Consider the following 24,151-nt stretch of genomic DNA (forward strand, 5'->3'; position numbering starts at 1 on the left):
GGCGAGTGGACCATATAAAGTTATATAATGATTGTGATGATAATAGATTGATGTTCCTCAGTGTGTTTAATGTCATTGTGTGAAATGTTTTAAGTGAAGGAGGTATAAGCAGAATTAACAGACATTAAATAGAGTAAAATCTATTCTTTTAAAAGAATACTTGCTAAAAATCCTATATCAGTATGTCATTTGTTACACAAGTTACGTAACGCATTGTGACAACCTTATATAGTTAAAAGCATCAGCCTTTATACGGACAGGCTTTATAATGAGATATGCTGAGTAATGTCACCTTCATCACTATTGACCTTTATTGCATTTTATGCAACCAGAGCATTTGATACTCACACCTACAAGTTGCATAAACTACAACTTCCACAAATTAAAACCTTAAAAACATCTCACATTTAACATTTAAACATCTTAAAGTCATGGCATTACCCATTATTTTTTCGTCAGTATTTTTGTCTTTTCCATTTAAAATATCAAGTTCAAACAAGTTCTGCATGGCCAAATCAAAAGTAGGCTGCTTCTCCTGCATAATCGATTAAGAGCCAAAATAAAATAGGATTTTAAAATAGACATTTCAGGGTATATATATATATATATATATATATATATATATATATATATATATATATATATATATATATATATATATATAATAGTATCCAAATGTTTTCAAGTGGTTTAATTTGAGCCAGTTTTTTTTTATATTTTGCTGTAGCCTATGTGTTTCAGTAGGAAATATGTTTAGATTTCCAAGCATTTCTTTTAATTAATTAGAAGACTAATTATATCAGCAGACCATGTGAAAGTGTAAATGAGTACTAGTCAGGTAAAATCATATAATATCACACTAATTAGTTTGTAAGAGCAGACTGATTGCTAAAAATAAAAAGCCAGTAGCCCCTCACTGCAGAACACAAGATCCAGGGGGCATGGTTGGATCCACATCTATAGGGGGTGGAGACTGGTAGGTTTAGGGGTGGAGATGGGTAGGTTTATGCCAGGACAGTCTCCTCCTGAGGAGTCAGCTATGGAATCGTGTCACCAGCAGTGCAAAGCTTGCTCAGCAATGGCAGCAGGTTGCAGTGAGAACATCTGCATGCACAGTGAGGCCAAGACTTTTGGACAATGGCTTGATGTCAAGAAGGGCCACTGCTCTCCAAGAAAATGTAATTCTGCAGGAAGTACAAGTATTGGATAAGCAAAGGAGTGGTAAAAAGGTATTTTCTCTGAAGCTTCCTTCCGACTGTTTGGGACATCTGGAAAATCGATAGTTTGGAGAAGAAAAGGTGAATGCTACCATGAGTCCGGTGTTGTGTCAACAGTGAAGCATCCTGAGACATCCATGTTTGGGGTTGCTTGTCAACAAAGGGAGTGGGCTCTCTCATAATTCTGCACAAAAACACTGACATGAAAAAAGAAAGGTATCAAAACATCCTGCAAGAGCAAGAGGATTCAGCATACAAGAGTGAATAACAAAAGTTATGAAGAACAAGGGGAAACACTGTAAATGCTGACTCGCTTTATATATGTATATGTATTTTTTTATTATTTATTTATTTTTTGCCAATAAAAACCTTTAAAACTTATGATCATTGTTTTTCAGTATACCATAGAAACATGTGGGAAAATAATCTACAAATCCTGAAGCAACACACTTTGCAAAACACAACATTTATGCCAAAACACTACCAAACTCTTTGGCCATGACTATAGATGCTTTTTACGATTTTTAATGAAATAAGGATTTTGAATAATGAAAATAAGTTTGTCGGTCCATTTTAATCAGTGTTATTACCAAAAAGAAGAAACCAGGTTTACCAAAAATTAAAGGAACTCAACACGCACCCCTCTGATGTAGGACAGGCTAATATCACTATTTGGGGAGGGGGGATACAGTACTACAGACATGGGTTTAAAACTAGCTACTGTTCCTGCTCGGTTAATAAAAATAAATATAAAATATATATATATTTAATTATTTATATAAAACAATGTGCTTTCTATTATTTAAGAAAAATAACTGAACCGTATTTATGGAATGTACCAAGGAATATTTGGTAAACATAATCTCAAACATCCATTTTAAAATCATTTCAATCAAGTATCCAAAAGCACAGATTCATGAGGCATGGACATTGTAAATGATGTAACCAGCAGTAGCAGTACATTCAAGGCTGTATAATAGTTCACGCAACTTGGCAGAAGATCCTCTGCGCTCCTGCGGCACAGTAGCAGAGCACCAGTCAGTGTGCTTGGACAGCAGGGCGGGTCTATATGGAGTCAAAACAGGGCCACATATACTTGCAAAAGAAAATGCGAGAAAAAAAGAAGTTTTGCAAATGAAAATTGAGAATTGCAAAATATAAATGAAACAGTGTAAAAGCAATGATTTTGCAATACATATTTTCCATGGCCATGTCTACTAATTTATTTGCGACAGTTTGAGCATGCGATACCATTTTCCCCTTTGCGCTTCATTTTTCTGGGTGTCTCACTTTCTGGCATTGTTTTGACATGGGGGTAGAGTCAAGGGACGGGGGTGTATACAGCAGGCCTGGGCATGCCTCCCTGGAAGTGATGTCATCGGCCCGAGTCGCAGTTCACTGATCCAGGCTTTAACTTGAACAAACAATCCTAATACACGTATAAATTTGTTAATAAAGTTAATAAAATGAAAACATGCATGTTTTAATGCTAGTGAATAAAAGGGTGAACTATCCCTTTAAGAAACAGTTGTCTGGTCCCCTTCACCAGTGTTTAATAATCAGCAAAATATAGCTTTGGTTATAACTAAATGGATATTTCATTACTGCAATATTAATTTCTCGCTAGAAATGTCATAAAAAGTGTAAAACGTTGATGAAAAACATACATTTACACACAAACTGACCACCAACCACACTTTATTTTTGGGCTTAACTGTCACAGAAAGAAATGCACAGGATTGTGGGATATCAAAGGAAGCAAAGGATACATCTATGCTTCCTTCAAAAATAGGCCAGTTGAAGGCATCTCAAGAGACAGGAACTTAAGCTAACATTGGCATAAAAAGGTAAAATATAAATAAAAATTATTACAATAGATGTGAAGGGGGAAGAGAATTTATTTGTGTGTCAGGTTTTTCAATGAAAAACACTTCTGCAAAGGATACACCTGTGTATCCTCGCTCATAGCTCCTCAGGAAGCCTCCTCACTCCTCGATCTTCACCTCCTCGCGGTGCAATTAGAGAACTGAGATGTCCTTCAAGATGGCTGAGCTTGATTGGTTTCCGGGTAGTAGGATGGAGGACAGAGGATCGAGGAAAGGTGGAGGGATATTGAGAAGCATCCCAGTGTCAGAAAGTGAGACGAGCAAAAAACATCAAGCTCAATGGAAAAAACGTTATCACAAACTTGAGTGAAACGTTGCAAATAAATGAGTAGACATGGCCATGTAAAATATTTATTGCAAAATAATTGCTTTAGCACGATTTCATTTATATTTTGCAATTATTTATTTTTGTTTGCAAAAAGCACATATATATTTTTTCCTCAATACTTTAATTTTTGTTTGCAAAACTTCAATTCTTTTGCAATGTGGCCCTGTTTTGACTCCATAGGATGGCAGCATCTGAGCAGTATGTATCTTTCATTAAATTCCTCATTCCCTTCAAATTTAGCATGGTAACCGTAATTTTCGGTCAAAATAATAGTCACTTTTATTTATTTTAAACTATATTCTGCCTGTGGTGTCGACACTGTTATAAAAAAAGATTCAATGAAATGATAAACATTTAAGCTTCCACTGCGAATGACGTCTATCTGAAAGAGTTTCCAAATTAATTTGCAATTTTAACTATGTATTTGGACAGATATTCTGATACTCTGAGACGGTATAGCAACAGTAGGCTATTCGCTCCAAACTGACACTCTCGGACTTTGAACGCTTAAAAGCGCACATATTTCAGTGTGGAACCGGCAAAGTTTATCTTTACAGTACTCTGAACTCTTCAGCAATTAATGCACCTTGAAGTTATATTTTAACTAAAAGGTGAAATATACACATTATGAAAAAGGCTTGATATTGAATAGAAGGGAGTCCTCTGTGTATGCTAGCAGGTTAAGACAGTATTTAATCTGTCAGCTCAAAATTTCACAATTATTTTTTGGTGCCTGTAATTGTAAGGTGTGTTATACTGTATTCTTAAAAAAATAATAAAAAATAATAATAAAAAAAAAGACCGTTAACGCCAGATTAGCAACTAGCTACTATCAGACTAGCATCGAAAATAGCAGCAAACATGGGCAAGAAGAATCAACTGAAACTATCAAACGGCAAAAAAGACAATGGAGATGTAAGGTAAATTACTTTATTTTTATTAAGCAAGGCAGATTACGTTGATGTTTTAAGAGCCATTTGTTTTTACAAATACATTAATTTGAGCTGTAGCTTAATTGTAGTTTATGTCTCATGTCGTGGTTTAACATATTCACCTCGCGAAAGTTTTAGATCATTATAGTCAACAAGAAATACCATGTAACTGTAAACAGTTACTGAGAGATTAAAAATATTTACATTTAATTTATTATTATTATAGATTAATTATCTAAGTTTTTCTTAGCTTTTTACGTTTTTCAAGCTTATATTCATAAGTGATATTCATTTCCAGCAGTGAGAAAAATGCCAAGGAAGAGGAGAATGAAAAGGTGGAGATGGTGGGTCCATTTGAGATAGTAAGTGCAATATTAAATATATTGTTAGTATTTGTAGTACTATTATTATTTTTGTGATTTGTGAAATTATTTATTAATAACTAAATAATTATTAAATAATTAACTATAAACCATTTTTATTTTTTTTATATATTTTAATATACTACCACAATGCTTTAATCACAACTAAATATAAAACTAAATTAAATAAGCCTAAATTGATTGCAGGTTTTCTATGAATGCTTAAATGCTAATATTGTGAGATTGTAATTCTGAGCTTGATCATGTAGCTCTTTATTTTATTTTTAATATTCAATAAAATATCAATATTAATAAAAATAGATATCAAAATGTAACTTATTCTCAAAGGAGTGTGTCGTTGTGTCAGTTTCGCTATGCAGATAGTGTCGACATTTTTCTGATACTGTTTGGCACAATCATGTCCATGGCCAATGGGGCAGTTGTTCCTCTCATGGTTATTGTATTTGGAGACATGACAAACAGCTTTGTGGATGATACAATAGCAGATAACCGTCCACCCAGTGAGTGTATAAATGTTATGTCTCATTATTATAATATTGTTTCACGGGGAAATCTGTGAGGTTTGCTTAAAACTATGGTCTTTCAATTTCTAGACGTCACGCTCCCACAGTCCAGTAATGAGACTTTTGAAGAGCAGATGACAAGGTAAGACCACTGTGCTTTGCATTGGATTTTCTTTCACAATTTATGGTTTAATTTAATTTACAAATCCTTCTAAGTGTATGATAGTCTTGTTTCTCCATCTCAGGCATGCTATAAACTACAGCATCATGGGATTTGTAGTTTTGGTGGCTGCATATATGCAGGTGGCCTTTTGGACACTTGCCGCAGGACGTCAGGTGAAGAAACTTAGAAAGAAATTCTTTCATGCCATCATGAAACAGGAGATCGGTTGGTTTGATGTCAATGAGACTGGACAGCTCAACACACGCCTCACAGAGTATGATGTATAATAAGAGTAATTTATTGACATATTATGCACACAATGACACATACCTATATCAGACTCTTTTTTTTCTCTGCAGTGATGTCTACAAAATAAATGAAGGAATTGGGGATAAGCTTGGCATGTTGCTTCAGAGTCTGACAACCTTTGTAGCTGGCATAATCATTGGTTTTGTCAAAGGCTGGAAGCTGACCCTCGTCATCCTTGCTGTTTGCCCTTTACTCGCGATCTCAGCTGCCTTCATTGCAAAGGTGGGATAGAAAGGAATATGAAGAGAAAGCTTTATATTTATAGAAATGTTTCTTGAAGCAGCATATTAGAATGAATACTGTAGGATCACGTGACACTGTAGACTGGAGTAATGATGCTGAATATTCAGCATCATTGTCATCATTGTGAAATTTAAACTGATAACTTGTTTTTACTGTATTGTTTGACCATACATGCAGTCTTGGTAAGCATATGAGATTTATTTCAAAAACATAAATAAAAAAAAAGATTAATAAAGTTAATTGATGCAATGAAAAAGCAACATTGTATCCCTGCCTCATTAGGTGATGGCATCATTCACGACGAGGGAACAGACGGCCTACGCCAAGGCTGGAGCAGTGGCTGAGGAAGTGCTGTCATCCATCAGAACTGTCTTTGCCTTTGGTGGACAGAAGAAAGAGATACTGAGGTATGTTTGAAGGTCTGTTTCTCAAAGAACGTCAGCACTTTTTCTTAGTGGAATTCTGACAAGGACAAACATAGTTGTTTTGTGGTACAGAGTTAAAAACACCTGACCTTTCTATGACCTAAGCTTTAACCAGCTCATTTGCCAAACCATCTCAGAACCAGAAAGAGTAGACAGCTACCAAGGAGGCAACTTGGTTTTATCACTTTATGGTCTGGTCTTGAAAGTTTCATTTGTTGTCCCACATGGGGAAAAGGGTGGGGAATCAGTTTGATCATCATATTTTTTGCATCAAGGATAATAACTTTTTTTCTGTTCTTCAAAGGTATCACAAAAACTTAGAGGATGCCAAGAACTTTGGCATAAAGAAAGCCATCACTGTGAACATTGCTATGGGCTTCACATTCTTCATGATCTATATGTCCTATGCACTGGGCTTTTGGTATGGCAGCACTCTTATCCTGGCTGGAGAGTATAATATTGGCATGCTTTTAACTGTGAGTCACAGCAGGGTTATTGCAAAACATTGTGGTCTTCTGATTAAAGCCCAAAGTCACATTAGTCATACTTCATATATTGTAGGATTGAAAACCCCCAAAATGGCTATGAAATCTTCATTATTGAGACTTTTAAATAAGACTTTTAAATAAGCATGAGATTACCTCATGAGTGCATTTTCTGTTCCTCTGTTTTAGATTTTCATCTCAGTCACAACTGGGGCTTACGGCATAGGTCAAACGTCTCCAAACATCCAGTCATTTTCTAGTGCAAGAGGTGCTGCCTACAAAGTTTTCCAAATTATTGATCATGTGAGTGAACTTTATCATTAATGTTTTCAGGATAATATATTACATACTTGAAGAAAACAGTTTTCCCAAATGCAGAACAAGATCCCATTGGGATGTTTTATAATTCATTGTCTTCTTAATGAAAAATGCAAATTCGTTCTCAGCCAGCAGGCGGCGCTTTTTGCCAGGAATAACTTAATTTCCCCGTATACAAAGCAGCTCGTCACCTGACTTTGAAACTTGCAGTGCTCATATTTAATCAATTAAATAGCCTTTTGGTCCGTGTATCCTTTGGTCATTTGGTTTTCTATTTAAAAATAAATAAAGAGAAATGAGAAACGGTTTGATTTTCATTTTTTTGTTTTGTTTAAGAAACGCAAAACGAAAATGTAGCTGGATTTTTCGTATTTTTGTTTGTGGGTAAAAAATGAGATTATGCTTTAATATTTGTTTGAATGTGTGGGCGGCATTGAAACACCCCTTTCATCCCTTCTGTACTGCACCGACAAGCGGCAACCGCAAGCTCAGTTTATTTTCACCAGGAGAGAAGAGGCAGACCGCAGAGTTTATTAATCCTGCAAATTCTTTGATAGTGGTGCTTGCAAGATAAAATAATAATAATAATAATAATAATAATAAATTAATTAAATTAATAATAAAATAAAAAATAAAATTATATTTTTCCAGCTGCTGCATGTTATTGACAAAGCAGACTTGACAACTTTATTCATAAAACGCCATTTGAATTTTACTTTAGCCTGTGATCTACAACGACATGGAATAAAATATAGGCCTACTACAAATTTTTTGCCTGATTATTTTATTCTAGGCCATTCATAAAAAAAAGATAAAATGGGAAAAACCCAACCCCACATTTATAATACAATTTATATTAAAATAAGTTAAGTTTTCCCCATAATTAGTCTACTTTAAATGTTTTAATTATAGGCTATAGGCTACTTATAGATTCTGTAGATGACCGTATGAATATAGTGATGGTGTGACATCATTACAGATAATGAGTTCAGGCAGGAAACACTGCACCTCTCGTTGGTTTCATTTGAATTACATAGGCCTAAATATAATATTATTGTTATTATTTTTCTATTTAAATGGATTATTTTAAAAGTAGACATGTCCAGCTAGACATGGTTCGTCTGATGCATGAGCCAGGTTCATTTCTGACATTTCAGAAAGAAGTTCATGTAGACCGAGATGGCAGAAAGCACATCCTGTTGAGTTTTGTAAGGTTGTTGTGTTATTTAGGGTGTCTTACGACCAGAGTTGGGTATAACGCGTTACAAAGTACAAGTTACAAAGCGTTACTGTATTCTAATTACTTTTCGTGGTAACGCAGTAATGTAACTCATTACATTTAAAATAAATGTAATTTGATTACAGTTACTGATGTCAATAAAATTAAGTTACTTGCGTTACAAATGTATTAGTACGAAAAAATATTAAAGTAAATAAATTAAAATGCATTTCTAATCACGTTTTGGGGCGGCTGCGTCAGTTATTGGGCATGCGCTTTAATGAATTTCTGGAGAACTCCTGCTGTTAAAATGGACGGAGATTTTTGTTTAAGATCGGGAGGGAAGGTAACTTCTGGACAGGTGAAGAGAGCTGTAGCAGCGTGTGTGGTGGAGGAAATGCTGCCCTTGTCGACTGTGGAATCGCAGTCATTTAGAGACTTGCTTTCGATGATAGCCTAGCCTACTCGTGACGGACAGCTCTGTTCCCTTGCAGGACCGAAAGACATTTGCAAGGTATCTAGATAAATGCTATGCGGATAGAGGGCTGTCACTTTTGTGTAAAAAGCATTTTCGATTTTTAAGACATACGTGTTCATTGAATAGATTGTAAAATCGATTTTCCATGTCTAAAAAAAAAGAAGTTTCCTTTTTCAACGCCACATATCGGACGAACGAGAGCGCAAACACATGTCAGCAATATTTCTTATTTATTGGCATTAGAGCTGTAATCGGGCCTTAAAAGTTAGGCCCGACAGGACCCGAGCTCGACAGGTTTCGGCCCGAGCCCGAAGTACATTTTGATTGACAGCCTTTTAAACCCCGAACCAGTGTGCAGCGCAGCCCGACATTCAGATGCGCGCATACACGCACAGCTCTTTTGCCTTTTGTCAACAATGAGTCATGTATACATGTTTTAACATAATTTATTCATAACTAACGTAGACTAGACCACTTGGAAGTTGGAATAAAGAAATAAGTCCTCTGTAACATCGTATCTCAGCACTCTAAATAGACATAGACTCATTTAGCCTATAAATAAACCAACGCACCAATAAAAACGATCTTTTTTTAACAGATTAAATTAAGATATGGTATTTGGCAATAACGAAATTAAGATAAAGGCTCCGCCGGGTTTGCTTCTCATATCAGATGACATTTAATAAAAGAATAATGCCAACATTAGCGTAAATACTCAGTCCACATTATGCATTTAAGCCTTAATGAATATATAGTTATCATTTGAAAAACCTTTACTCACAGAGATTAGGCTAGATCTACATGTTTTTGTGGAGGAAAATGAATGAATCCACTGTAGATGTCTTCAGTGTGTTCCTGCGCTCACTGATGGTGATTATTCACTCATTATTCTCATTATAAACATGGTCAAAACTTTTCCACACCTCAGAACTTTGCTTTAGTTGGTGGTGCAACCAAAACGTATTTTCGCCAGAGGCAAGCCTCCGTTACACCTACTCAGCATCCATTTCACATCTTTCTCGCGCTAATCGATTTACCTATCAATTAATATTAATTTACCTCACAAACCGGAGCGCAAGCCTGAACCCGCGTTTAGATGATATAAATTAAGCCCCAACACGAGTTTTTTTTACATCTATATTTGTGTAATTGTTTAATTATTTTAAAATTAATAGTTTGGTCAAAATCGATTCCCTATTTTCATTTTCGAAACTTTTTTTGGTTGGTCCGATCGATTGTGCAATCGATTTTCGAACGAAAAGTGACAGCCCTATGTGGATATGGAGTATGAACTAAAAAAAAAAAAAACCATTCGAGCGTTTGGAATAGGCCTACGTCTCCACAACCGCAGACATCTGGACTTGTAATAATAGAAGCTTCCATGGAACGACAGCCCATATGTAGTTAAGACATACTGTATATACATTTAAAAAGACTACAGTTTTCATTGTTAGGCAAGTTTATGTTAAGAATGTTAAGTTATAGAAATGCATTGGATCTTTAATTCAAGTTGCTGTTTTCATATTTCTGTAATATTTTTCAGTCAATATTAAATTATGGAAAGAATTGAGTTTCACTTTGTTTGTAGTTTTTTTCCTTGTAGGTTTAATAGGTTTTCAAAGTAACTTGAAAGTAAAGTAATTAGTAATCTGATTACTTTTTACTTGCAGTAATCAGTAATGTAATCAAATTACAATTTTAGAGGAGTAATTAGTAATTTGTAGTGGATTACTTTTTTTGGGTAACTTACCCAACACTGCTTACGACCCAAACTGACGGAGCTGAAGCTCTTTCCCCTGTTATCGGGATGGAAGGTGTGGATCGGGATGCGCCGATCGGAGAAGTGCAGCAGACTACACTCTACAAGATAAAGCTTCAGTTGCTGTTGTCTGTAATAGCAAATGAAAACATGTTAGGCTACCTGTGAGGTTTTTCTTAAATAGGCATAGAATAAAATTAGTAGGCTAAAAATCTTTCATGTCATTGTAGATCATATAGGCCTACAGTAAAATTCAAATGTCATTGAAAAAATTAATTAAAAAAAAAGAAAAAAAAAAAAAAAAAAAAAATATATATATATATATATATATATATATATATATATATAGTGAAATTTTAAGCAAACTATGTTACAGACTTTTCATTAAGAGCCTAAAGAATCATATCAACTTGTGGAAAATGAGCATTATATGACCCCTTTAATTATGCAGAACTTTAAGTCTAAATATAATTTAAACGGATGAGTTATACAAAAATTCACCCCTCTCACAGTTGTCATGAAGGGCAAAATTAGCTATATAGACCAAAAACACTTTGAACCAGGCTGTAAACAGATTTCGTTCTGCTGTACAATGGCGGCATTTTAACATAGGGAGACTATGTCTCCGTCTCCCTTTTGGGCCATTCGATGAATTGCAGTTTTAGTTACTTCGTGTTGGTATCAGGAGAGAGACTGGAAGGTTGTCACTTGACACAGACACACAGAACATGCAGGATTCATATTTAAAATGATATTTTTTGCAGCTTAATATTTACAGATAGTAGTTCATATAGCGGTTTCAATTAAGTGCAATGAACTACTTTTGATTAATTAATAATAAATTGGACAGATTCTGTGTTATTCAGTAAATTCCATTTTTATGACTGGATTCAGCGATTCTGTCAGCGTTTCCTGCATGGTGGAAATCATGGGGTCCTATTTTAGGACTACAAAAAATGACCAGATCTCAGGATCAGAGGTGGTTCCCTGCTTAAATCCAATGAATTTTAGACCACAGGGAACAATTTTTCTCTGGAGTAGAGGAGTTAGTGTGATACTGATGTATTTTAGTCTGGATGAGGTTTGATTGTGAACTTACCTCTATCCCTTACTGGAATTTGAATTTGAAAAATTCTCTCACAATCCTTTGTTTCACCAACAGGAACCCAAAATCAACAGCTTCTCTGAGGAAGGCTACAAACTTGATTTTGTAAAAGGAAACATAGAGTTCAAAAACATCCACTTCACTTACCCCTCAAGACAGGATGTGAAAGTAGGACCATAATGATTTATTAAAAACTATTTGAACAAAATAACTTTACAGAATGAAATGACTCCAGCTGTGGCTGTGTTTTGGCTTTGTAGGTTCTGAATGGCATGAATCTTAAAGTCATGAGTGGGCAGACCATTGCTTTGGTGGGTAGCAGTGGGTGTGGAAAAAGCACAACAATCCAGTTGCTACAGCGCTTCTATGACCCACAGGAAGGAACGGTAAGTACAGAGATTGGCAGAGAGGTACAAACTCCTTGACGTTCCTGTTCTTCATCCAAACTTTCCTTTTTTCTTTTCCTCTAACCCCTCAGGTAACTATAGATGGCCATGATATTCGCTCTCTGAATGTGCGATGTCTGAGAGAACTGATTGGCATAGTCAGCCAGGAGCCGGTGCTGTTTGCTACAACCATTGCAGAAAACATCCGCTATGGCCGCCAAGATGTCACCCAGGAGGAGATTGTACAGGCTGCACGTGAAGCTAATGCTTATGACTTCATCATGAAGCTCCCAGATGTAAGATAAGACCTTGTACCATACTTTTTAATTTTAAGGAGGCAATTTGATCAGTCTGATTACAAAAAATTGATCAGTTGTGCTCTGACCATCTCTGGACATCTTTAGAAATTTGAGACTCTAGTTGGAGAGAGAGGCACCCAGATGAGTGGCGGACAAAAGCAACGTATTGCTATCGCACGAGCACTTGTGCGAAACCCAAAAATTCTCCTTCTTGATGAGGCTACGTCTGCTCTGGATGCCGAGAGTGAGACTATTGTGCAAGCAGCTTTAGATAAGGTAACAAAATTATAGTAGTCTGGAAAAACACTGGAAATATTGTGTATATATTATTTATTTTATTTTTTTACATCTGTATAGGTGAGGCTGGGCAGGACCACCATTATAGTGGCTCACCGGCTGTCCACTATTCGAAATGCTGATGTCATTGCTGGATTCCAGAATGGTGAAATTGTAGAATTGGGCACACATGATGAACTAATGGAGAGAAAAGGAATCTACCAGTCTCTTGTTACTATGCAGGTTAGTAACCAACAGTGCTGTAAACACACACACATGAGCGCTATATGAAACTGTGGCATGTTGCTGTTAAAAATGAAAGGTTGACAGAGCATTTTCTTGTGGGTAATGCTCTGAACTCTGGGGCTACCAGCATGATGTGCTCTCAAGACTTCTTTGGCCACTGCTTATGTATGAAGTGCCGTTAACAACAGTTGAAGCCTTGGAAAGGAGGATCAACACCTTTCTTCGCAGATGGCTGTTAGTCCCCAAAAGCCTTTCTTCAATCTGCCTGTACAGCTCAGGAAGCAAGTTACAGCTGCCATGAACTTCTGTGGTTGAAGAGTTTAAGGTGGCCAAAGCCTGGCAGGTGATAAATGCTTCGCGACAGTAGAGACCAATTGGTCCGCCAGGCAGATATCACCATCCACACAGGATGGAAATGGTCAGCAATCAGGGCTGTGGCAAACGTAGAGGCAAGAGTATGCCATAAAGACATCATGGGGGCGGTCAACCAAGGCAGGTTGGGCTTAGGAGTTATAACCAGAGCTAGGTGGAGGGACGCTACTGCTAAGGGTTGCCGCAGCTTAGTCCAGGATGAGCTCCATATGGTGGAGGAGGAGGGTAGGCAAGTGAGGGCAGCAGCCATGAAAAATCAGGTTAGGTGGACATGTTGGGTCAGTGTCCAAGGAAGATCATTGGGGTGGACGGATATATGGGGCATGGAAGAGAATAGGATGAAATTCCTCCTGTGCTCCACATACAGTGTTCTACCAACACCAGTGAATCTCCATCGTTTGGGGCTGGTTGAGTGCCCAAACTGCATGTTGTGTGGGAAACCGGCAAGCCTTGAACATGTGTTGTCATCATATCAAGCTAGCCTAGCTGTTGGCAAGTTCAGATGGAGGCACGACCAGATACTTGCCGAGCTGGCTACAGGCCTGGAGGAAGAGAGAGAGGGAAGACCCACAAAATCACGAGGACGAGAGCACCCCATATGATCAGGTTTGTTAGAGCAGGGGAGAGCTCCAGAGTGACACCGACTGGCTCAGGAATCCTGACATCGGCTACTGACTGGGACGTGAGAGTTGACCTCCGGAGACAGCTAAAGTTTCCAGAGGAGATCACTACCTCAACTTTCAGACCAGACATAGTTCTGAGGTCCAGAGAAACAAAATCAGGTGGTGTTGCTGGAACTGACTGTGCCATGGGAGGAGAGGATAGAAGAGGCCCATGAGAGAAAGCTTGGGAAGTACCAACCACTCACCCAACAGTGCCAGCAGGTGGGATGGTGGGCATGGAACTTGCTAGTGGAAGTAGGCTGCAGAGGATTTCCTGGGCAGTCACTTTGGAGTGCATTGTCCAGACTTGGAATAAAAGATCCCAGGAGGAGACGGCTCATGGCGAATATCACAAAAAGAGCATAGACAGCATCAAGATGGCTGTGGCTAAAGCGCTGTGAGCAATGAAACAGCCCACCGGTTAAGGAGGGAATATAAAAGAGCACTGGCTGTGGAGTCCAAGGGGCCGAGGGGGCTGCCCCAGGATGCTGGGGTTAGCTGTCAAGCCCTCTGGAGGTGTTGTGAGTTAATTGGTGAAACAATGTTGAAGGAGGGTACCCACCTGATGACCCGAAGAAAGCACCTTGGGCCCACACCACAAAGCTCAGTAGGTGGGACTTGTAGGGCCCTATTTTAACGATCTGAAACGCAAGTGTCAAAGCGCGAAGCGCAAGTAACTTTGTGGGAGGGTCTCGGCGCTGTTGCTATTTTCCCGGCGGGATAAATGGCTCTTGCGCCCGGCGCAAATCTAAAATGGGTTGGTCTGAAGTAGCTTCATTATTCATAGGTGTGGTTTGGGCGTAACGTGAAATAAACCAATCAGAGCGTCATCCAACATTCCCTTTAAAAGCAGGTGCGCAAGTTCCATTATGGATTGCTATTATTATGGCGTATTTACCAGGCGCACGCCAGGAGCGGTTCACAGCCGAGGAGACTGATGTTCTTGTAAGAGCAGGGAAAGACAGAGAAGTTGTGTTGTATGGGGATGGGAGAAACCCACCCAAAATTTCGTCGGTTAAACAGGCGTGGGAGGAAATAGCCACAATTGTTTCATCGATTTTTTTCCTGGTCCTTGACGGACAAACATATTTGTCAGATGTCCTTACATAGCCTATATGTCTTGCCACTATTGGGCAAACAGGTCTGATCCTTAATTACTACAATTAGCCTGAATAATTTGTAAGCTAGATTTATGCCTATTTTTTCACATCTTCGTGGCACACCACAATGATTTCCGTCATCTCATGTGTTAATATTTTTTTTTAGTGTAACAGTTTATGATTTGCAAAAATAACTGTTGCATCTGTGTAGATTACATGAGCAAAGTGTATGCGCGTTGTGCACGCTATACATTATGGTCAAGCATGCGCCCTTAAAATAGCATAATGAACAACGCGCAACGCGCCACTGACTTTAGACTAGGTTTTTTCTGGTCAGTGGCACAATTGTTTAATGGAACAGCAAAATAGCACCAGGGATTGTTTGCGCCGGAACACGCCTCCTTTTTTGCGCTGAACCGCCCAGGGAGCGCAAGTTCATTCACTAGTTTAGCGACGTGCTTCTGTGGAGGGAAAAGCGCGCTTTGCGCGGGTGCAAAATAGGAATGACACATGCGTCGGTGTACAAAGTCAATTGCGCTGGGTGCAAGATAGGGCCCCTTATGTACGAGTGTTGGCCATCACCTCAAATAGGCGGCTGGGACTTTACCCAGCCATTGAAGTGAGAGCGATGATCCCATCGTATTTCAGACTGACATATGGAGAAGCTGAGGAGGTGATTTCAAGTTCAAGTCCCGAATCAAGGTCCCTTCCTGGTCCTATTCCCTTCCCAGTTGTTTTCAGTCTCTCCTCTAACTGTCCTGTCCATTAAAGGTGAAAATATCTCTGTGAAATGGCTTGGACATAACATTAAAGGGCACTGACTGTCAGTGATTTGTGGCATCACAGCAATTTGAGGCAACATGTGAAACAGTGGCTTTCAAAGATACTGAGCAGATAGTAAAGCTTGCATGATCTCTGTCAAATATTGCAGTGGGAACCAATACTACAGTGACATCTCAGATGGTGGAATTACTTACATTGTGAGCAGCCTTGTAATCTTTCACAATGTGACACATTTCATAAAGATGTAATGCAGTTTTTCGATCTGGATTCGACTGGATCATTTGGAACTGAAATGTATTGGTCCTGCCTGCTTTGGTTAGCAGCAGAAAAGAAGTTTCAGAGGCAAGCAAGCTGTTATATTTTGCTGAACAATTATTAAATCAAATATTTATTTGACATTATCTGATGAACTGTGCATGATCACACAGGGAAAATGAATTCAGAATGTAAATAGGGTCTATTTTGAGTTTAAATGGTTTAAATCACAGATGTTTAAGAGCACAGAGGAGGGCAAAGAGGAGATGATTTTGGATGAGAAGAGTCCCTCAGTCAGTTCTCTGAATGATCGCACACTTTTCAGACAGAAATCTAGAAGTGGCTCGGAAAAAGATCAGCTGGATACAGAGAAACAGACAAAGGAGGTAAGAGACAATAATTGCCAACATTCATGAATACATTCATCAATTAAATTTTTGTGAATACCTTCATTGTCTTACACATAAACAGCCCTAGTGGAGAATGTGTGTCTCAGTAACAAGTCATTATTTATGGGTAATTTCAAATAAAACCAAACAGAACTGTTTATAAAAGTTCAATAAATCCTGTTACAAGTGTCTTCATTTGTTTCCTTTTCTTTCCTTAAAGGTGCTGTAGGGAACTTTTGTAAAAAAATATTTTTTACATATTTATTAAAACTGTCATTATGTCCTGACAGTAGAATATGAGACATATAATCTGTGAAAAAAATCAAGCTCCTCTGCCTCCTCCCAGTGCTCCTATTGCCATTTGCAGAAAAAATAACCAATCAGAGCTGCGGTCCGTAACTTTGTTTGTGTTCAAAATGTAGAAAAATGTATATAATAAGCGAGTACTCCATGAATCCATTTTCCAAACCGTGTTTATGGCTTGCCCTGAATCACTAGGGTGCACCTATAATAAGTGTTTATATTCGGACTATTTTAGATTGTTTTGGGGATACCGCGGCGGAGTAACCCAGTACCTTTGTGATTCTTCATAGACATAAACAGAGAGAAGTAGTTCCGGCTACGATGTTCTTCCGCAAGACGCAAGCAGTTCTGTTTATTAACCGCTAGAGCGTCAAAAGTTCCCTACCGCAGCTTTAAGAAGGAACTTCAAGACTGAATATGTCATCTGGAAAGCAATTGTATTTTGATCAAATTATGATCATTAGATATTTATTTGAAATTATTTTTGTGTTTGTTCTCTTTTCTTTGTAGGAAAAGGTTCCAAATGTCTCCTTCCTGACAGTCATGAAACTGAATCATCCGGAATGGCCGTACATAGTGGTTGGAATTTTATGTGCCATCATAAACGGAGGCTTGGAGCCTGCATTTTCTGTCATTTTCGCTAAACTCATTTCTGTATGTTGTTCATGGAAATTAAATATTAATAATAATTGCCATTATTGACAGTCAGCAGTACTGAGACATTATTCCTCATACATTTATTTTCTTTCTTCTTCTTCTCTAGGTGTTTACTGAGAATGATCAGGAACTTATCCGAAAACAGAGTGAGCTCTATTCTCTGCTGTTTGCTGCCTTTGGGGTTGTGTCCTTTTTCACTTTGTTCTTACAGGTTTGTTTTGTGTTACAGCATCAATTTTAGAACACACAGTACATTTAAACCACCTTGAATGCTATACAAAAATTGCATAACTTGACTGAGACACCTTATATTCGATAATAATCTACTTGGTTACGATCTTGAGAACCATTCAGTTAAAACTGTAGTCAGGTCAGAGATGGAAAGGGATGGTTTATATAGAATTACATAAAGTCTTCATGTGAGCTGTTTCAAAAGATAAGATATGTTCTGATAAGCATACTTGTGAGGTGCATCTTATACATTTTCTTATCTAAAAGATCACTGTTGTGAAATACCACTTTGTAAACTCCAACTAAAAGCGGACAGATCTGTCTATTATTTATCTAGTTAAATTCCCATTTTACATTTTACCATCCTCAAACTTTGATCCCTCCATCATTTATAAAAGCACATCTATGGATTTTGCGGGAAGAAGTTGTGCATCAACAAATAAAACATATTAAACACATTACGTGTATGTTGAATTAGTCAAAAGACATGACAGTTTTAAAAAACAACTATGAATTTGTCAAAAAAGCCTAATTTGGGAGTAATTTTTTGTTTTTAATTTTGATGTAATTCATTCTAGGGTTTCTGTTTTGGGAAAGCTGGTGAGATTCTGACCATGCGACTGAGGTTTAAAGCATTTAATGCTATGATGAGACAGGTGAGACGATAATAGACATAGACCATTGAAGCTATTTCTGAATGTCTGCTGATAGAAAGTAGTACAACACCTGTCTTGTGTATTTTAGGACCTGAGCTGGTATGATGATACTAAGAACAGTGTGGGTGCGCTGACCACCAGACTGGCTGCAGATATAGCTCAAGTGCAGGGTGTAAGTCTCATTTCAAATTGTTGATACCAATTGTTGAAGACAGTAGTTCATCACAAACGGCACAATGACTTTATTTCAAACAGGCAACTGGTGTAAGATTGGCAACACTGGCACGGAATGTGGCCAACTTGGGCACTACCATTATCATCTCATTTGTGTACGGCTGGCAGTTGACCCTCCTCATTCTCTCCATTGTGCCAATCATGGCTGTGGCTGGAGCCATCCAGACCAAGTTATTGTCAGGACAGGCTCTAAAAGACAAGAAAGAGCTTGAACAAGCTGGAAAGGTGAACATTTACAGTATGCTTATGCTTTAGTGCAGCACAACTTAAATTCCCCACCTTGTCAGCAATGCATTTTCTCCATTTCAGATTGCAACAGAAGCCATTGAGAATATCCGCACTGTGGTTTCTTTAACCAGGGAGAGCAAGTTTGAGAGTCTGTATGAGGAAAACTTAGTTGTGCCATACAAGTATGTTTAAATCCATTAATAATAATTATTTAAAATTGTATTATATATCTATTAGGATTCAAAATGAGTCGAATTGATGGTAAGATAATTGATGTTTGTCTGATTTCCTAAGAAATGCTAAGAAAAAAGCACATGTTTTCGGCCTGACGTTCTCCATCTCTCAAGCGATGATCTATTTTGCTCATGCTGGCAGTTACAAGTTCGGCTCTTGGCTCATTGAACAAAAGCTGATGACGTTTGAGGGCGTCTTCCTGTAAGTTACGCAATATATTACTGTTATATGATTCTATCATAACAGACTGAAGAATATGTGATTTAAAAAAAAGTCCCCACAGTAGTATCAACATGATCTAGTGTCGTCTACAATGTGTTTCATTGGTAGTTCAGATTTGTACAAATTAAACAGAAGGGAATGAGGACAAGTAGTAGAGACACACTCTAGCTAAAACACACTACAGTACAGGTGATAAGTGGGAGTAGATTGGGGGGTCCAAAGTCTGCTGGTTTCTACACAATCAGTTAATGATTACAGAAATAAACGTGAGTCACAATAAACTATCCAGATGAGCAGTGAATGTAGATAATCTCTTAAACAACACAGACATGAGGCTGGTGATTCATTACATTTGCAGATAGAAGATTCAAGCTCATCCATGTGATCTAACAAGTGGGCTTTCAATCAGAGAAATAATTATTAAATAGCAATAAACTAGCAGTGTAAATACCCATTAAATAGCCATGTTTACCCATAGTCCCAGAGTCTAATTAAGTTGGGCTACACATAGATATTGCATATGGAGTATAATCTGACTGATAATCACTGGTTTAACGAGTGGGGAAAACATTAGTTTTGTCATTCAGTGAGTACTGTAGTTTTTGTGAAAATAAGGCTCATTCAATTTCAGTCTAGGAAGGAAGCTGTAATTTATTGGCATAAAAAAAAAAAAGAATGAAGTGCAAAAGTAAAATATAATAACAATAGCAAAAATCTTTTTATATAATTAATATAATATTAATAATATTTTATTTAATATAATTTTAGTATTGTAATGATTAGTCAGTAGATTGATTAGATACAATATTGGCGCCCTACGAAATAAATTTGTCCCAAATTCGATTTTTTCCTGGATTCCATTTAATTCACACGGAGACACACAGAACATGCAAGTCTTTTTGCAGTTTAATATTCACAGACACTAGTAAATATCGCCGTTTGATTTAAGAGTACTGACTGACCTTTGATTTATTCAACCAAAATTTGACAAATTCCATGACATTCCACATTATACATTAAATTTCGTTTTTATTACTGGACTCTGCGTTTTCCAAATCACAGAAATCATAGGGCCCTATAGGTTGTGATGGCAGTGTTATTTTAGTTTTACTGATATGATATTATAATTTTTATTAATATTTTGAATTAGACGTAATTTCTTTTTTATCTTTTAGTTAAAGTTTTAGTCATTTTCATGTCTTGTGAAATGTTATTAATTGGTTTTAGTGTATTTAGATTTTTTAGTACTTCAACTTTTGCCTTGGCAACTAGCTGAAATAAAAAAGTTTTATATATATATATATAATTATTTTGTGTAAAGTAACGACAGTGTTATTTTCTGGTTTAAGTTTTAGTTATCGATAATAACCCTGGGTGATATATGTGTTTGCGTCTCTCAGTGTGGTCTCAGCTTTGGTGTATGGAGCAATGGCTGTTGGAGAAGCAAACACATTCACTCCAAACTATGCCAAGGCCAAGATGGCTGCTGCTCATGTCCTGATGCTCATTAGCAGAGTCCCTGCCATTGACAATGCCTCAGAGGACGGAGACAAGCCGGTATTCCTTTCATGCACACACTTGAACACCAGAATACACCGTATGCCTAATACGTGATAAAAGGGTTTCTTATTGTAGTGAGTCTTAACTCTAGGCAAGATCTCATAGTTTCCAGAAGCATGTCATGAAATTAATAATTTATTATTTTTCAGCTCCGTCCTAATCTGATAAAACTCGGGCAGAGCCGGACTCTGCTCGCCATAAATATCAGTCATTCAGTGCATTCATGAAGAAACAATGATGCAGCGATGACACTAGTATACACAAACACAAAGGTGCACTAATGTGGCTGTTTCCTGTGACCTCCGTAGGATAAATTTGAAGGGAATGTGAGTTTTGAAGATGTATGTTTTAACTACCCGTCTCGGCCGGATGTTCCAGTGCTGCAGGGTCTTAGGCTCCGGGTGAAGAAGGGGCAAACTCTCGCCCTCGTGGGCAGCAGTGGCTGTGGCAAGAGCACCACCATCCAATTACTGGAGAGATTTTATGACCCTCAGCAGGGCAACGTGGTAGGAGAACACACATGCAAACAAGTATTTCAGAGGCCACATTTTATAGCTTTGTTAGCATATTTATCTAACTACTTTGTTGTTGTTTTTTATATGATAATGTCTTTCCCCAAGGTACCTACTGTAAATTGACATTTAGTTTTACAGTCTCTAATCACTGATCCAACTCAGCAAGATGCCATTCACACACATACACTGTCCTTCAGTACACTAGCACACTAAATACACAACAGCCATGGAAGTCAAAATGTTATTACCTCTCTCAAGGTCAATGATAATGCAGACCAAAAGACAAGGAAACCTTCAGGTCCTTAAACCTTTATGACTCAAACCATAACACAAACCTGTTTAATGTTAATTAGCCATTAGATCCAAAAGCAAGATACTTTACATGTTACAGAAATTGGAATGATGTAATAAAGAAACATTGAAATGTGTTATACCAGTAAAAAACCATGGTTAGCCCAAACTGGTAACTATTTGTTAACAGATGCTGGATGATAATAACGCAAAGCAACTGAACATCCACTGGCTGCGCTCGCAAATAGGCATCGTTTCCCAGGAGCCTGTGCTGTTTGACTGCAGCCTGGCAGAGAACATTGCATACGGAGACAACAGCAGAAAAGTCAGCCAGCAGGAGATTGAAGAGGCCGCTAAGGCTGCTAACATACACTCCTTCATAGAGGGGCTGCCACAGGTACAGCACAACCATACTCCTCATGTACACCTCATTCAAAAGTTAGGGGTCAAGAAAGATTTTATTTTTTCAATACTTTTTAAGTTAGTTACTTTAAAAAATATTTTTTTATTCAGCAAGGACACATTGAATTGATCAAAAGTAAAGGCACATATATGTATTATGTTACAAAAGATTTCTATTTCAAATACAGTAAATGTTGTTCTTTTGAACTTTCTATTCATCAAAGAATCCTGAAAAAATATACTTTATACTATATAACTACACAACCGTTTTCAACACTGAAAACAATAACTAAAAAAAAGCTTCAAATTGGTTCCTGAAGGATCAAATGACACTAAAGACTGGAGAAATGGCAGCTGAAAATTCATATATTAAAATATATTATACAATATTTTAAAATACAGTATAAAACAGTTATTGTAATAACTTTTCATTATCAATATTTCAATATTAAAGGTTTTTTTTATATATAGATATTTTTGCATTATAAATGTAGCCTTGGTGGCCCCAAGAGACCTCTTTAAAAAAATTAAATTACAATTTTACTAAATAATACTGTGTGGTTTGTCTGCAGCAATACCAGACGCAAGCAGGTGATAAAGGTACCCAGCTGTCAGGAGGGCAGAAGCAGCGTATTGCTATAGCGAGGGCCATTCTCCGCAACCCCAAACTCTTGCTGCTAGATGAAGCCACATCTGCTCTGGACACTGAGAGCGAGAAGGTGAGAAGAGTGAGAAACTCATTGCATGAAATTTTAAGCTGTCACAATGAAATGTTTAATGTCAATGGTTTCAAAGCTATGAGTTTGCAAAAAGAATTGACTTTGGTTCTTTGTTAAAACAGACAGTATTCAAGCTGCTTTACAGGATTTACAGGACGATTTAGAGTCACACCTGCTAGAAAAGAGTGAAGACACTGTATTTCTCTTTACTTAACTTCTTTCTGTCTTTCTTCTCTTTGCTGTGTGAGTAGTTAGTGCAGGAAGCTCTGGATAAGGCGCGTGAGGGCCGCACATGTATTATCGTAGCCCACCGGCTGTCCACCATCCAGAATGCAGACCGTATAGCTGTGGTCCAGAACGGGGTCGTGGTGGAGCAGGGCACACATCAGCAGCTCCTCAGCCAGCAAGGGGCATACTACACCCTCGTCACCTCTCAGATGAGACACTGATGGTAAAGAGCAGCGCACATGCAGACTCTAGAAGATATTCCATAGAAATGCTCTCCTGTGGTTGCAGGCGGCCAGGCGTGTATTTGTAACTTGGTAGGCTTTATGTGGCATTACTACAGGAAGCCGGGAAAATAATAAGGATTTGGACATTTGTGTCAAAGTGTAATGTTAGTTGGACAGAGATGAGACTAAGAATTGTGTAACTATCAGTGCTTTGCCATTTTGTACTTTTCAGTTTTAGGACCTAACATTAATCCAAATCAGTACTTTCCTGTTGCTGATTTAAATGTATTAAACACCAACAAAATAAGGGCATTTGTATTAGCAGTTCTATCAAGCATTACCATATTCTCATTTCCTGAACATACACTTTGTACTTGCAGCAAAAACTATCGAGGGCAGAACATTTAAAATGTGACTGTCTTTACATAATAATGTACAGTAATTTATATATACATAAATATTTGGCCCCTGGTGCCTGATACCAAAAATGTTGCCATGGTATCTCATTATTGAAGACCAAAAAGCTCCAAACTCCTTTATAGAGTTCACTGTGTGTGGTGCCTTTTTTATTTATCAGAATAAGGCTGGTTTATTTATGACACTGTTTTCATCACACCCAAAAGTCTACTGTAAAAAAAGTTTAGAATAAATATTGCATTTTTCATTAGCCTCATTTTATTTCTTATTCTACGTTGTCATAAAAGTTGTAACTAGACTTCAAGATTTCAAAATGTGAAGTTTATTTTATTTTTATTTTTTTGCACTTACAGATTACATTTAAATACACAATGAAATAAATAGATGTGGCATCAGTTGTTGACTGGAGGCAGATCTGAACGTGAGCTTGCAGTTGATGATCGTAAGAAAGAGTTGCTTTTAAGTGGACAAAATGATTGGAAAAATCAAGCATAAATCATGAAAGAGAA

At 37.5% G+C, this 24,151-nt stretch overlaps 1 protein-coding gene across 6 annotated transcripts; it reads left to right on the forward strand.

The window, feature by feature from the left end:
• Positions 1–4,024: 4,024 nt before the first annotated feature.
• On the forward strand, positions 4,025–23,892 carry LOC128030807 (ATP-dependent translocase ABCB1). 6 transcript variants are annotated; one of them, XM_052618806.1, is made up of 27 exons: positions 4,032–4,351; positions 4,665–4,725; positions 5,093–5,246; positions 5,340–5,391; positions 5,495–5,686; positions 5,772–5,943; positions 6,247–6,371; positions 6,694–6,865; positions 7,064–7,177; positions 11,811–11,921; positions 12,014–12,139; positions 12,232–12,435; positions 12,544–12,714; positions 12,796–12,957; positions 16,366–16,518; positions 17,335–17,478; positions 17,588–17,692; positions 18,291–18,368; positions 18,457–18,540; positions 18,624–18,827; positions 18,912–19,012; positions 19,125–19,265; positions 20,687–20,843; positions 21,155–21,352; positions 21,843–22,049; positions 22,627–22,773; positions 23,025–23,892. In XM_052618806.1, exons 1-27 carry the CDS (start codon positions 4,293–4,295, stop codon positions 23,220–23,222), a joined length of 3,792 nt encoding a protein of 1,263 aa, XP_052474766.1. In that variant the 5' UTR covers positions 4,032–4,292; the 3' UTR covers positions 23,223–23,892. The 6 variants fall into 6 exon arrangements, 5 of the variants coding, with proteins under 5 accessions (XP_052474769.1, XP_052474766.1, XP_052474765.1 ...); XM_052618805.1 differs by having other exon boundaries at positions 4,033–4,351; positions 4,662–4,725; XM_052618807.1 differs by having other exon boundaries at positions 4,033–4,346; positions 4,662–4,725.
• The last annotated feature ends 259 nt before the right edge of the window (positions 23,893–24,151 follow it).

This window comes from Carassius gibelio, chromosome A16 (genome assembly GCF_023724105.1).
Source record: "Carassius gibelio isolate Cgi1373 ecotype wild population from Czech Republic chromosome A16, carGib1.2-hapl.c, whole genome shotgun sequence".
Classification (NCBI taxonomy): domain Eukaryota; kingdom Metazoa; phylum Chordata; class Actinopteri; order Cypriniformes; family Cyprinidae; genus Carassius; species Carassius gibelio.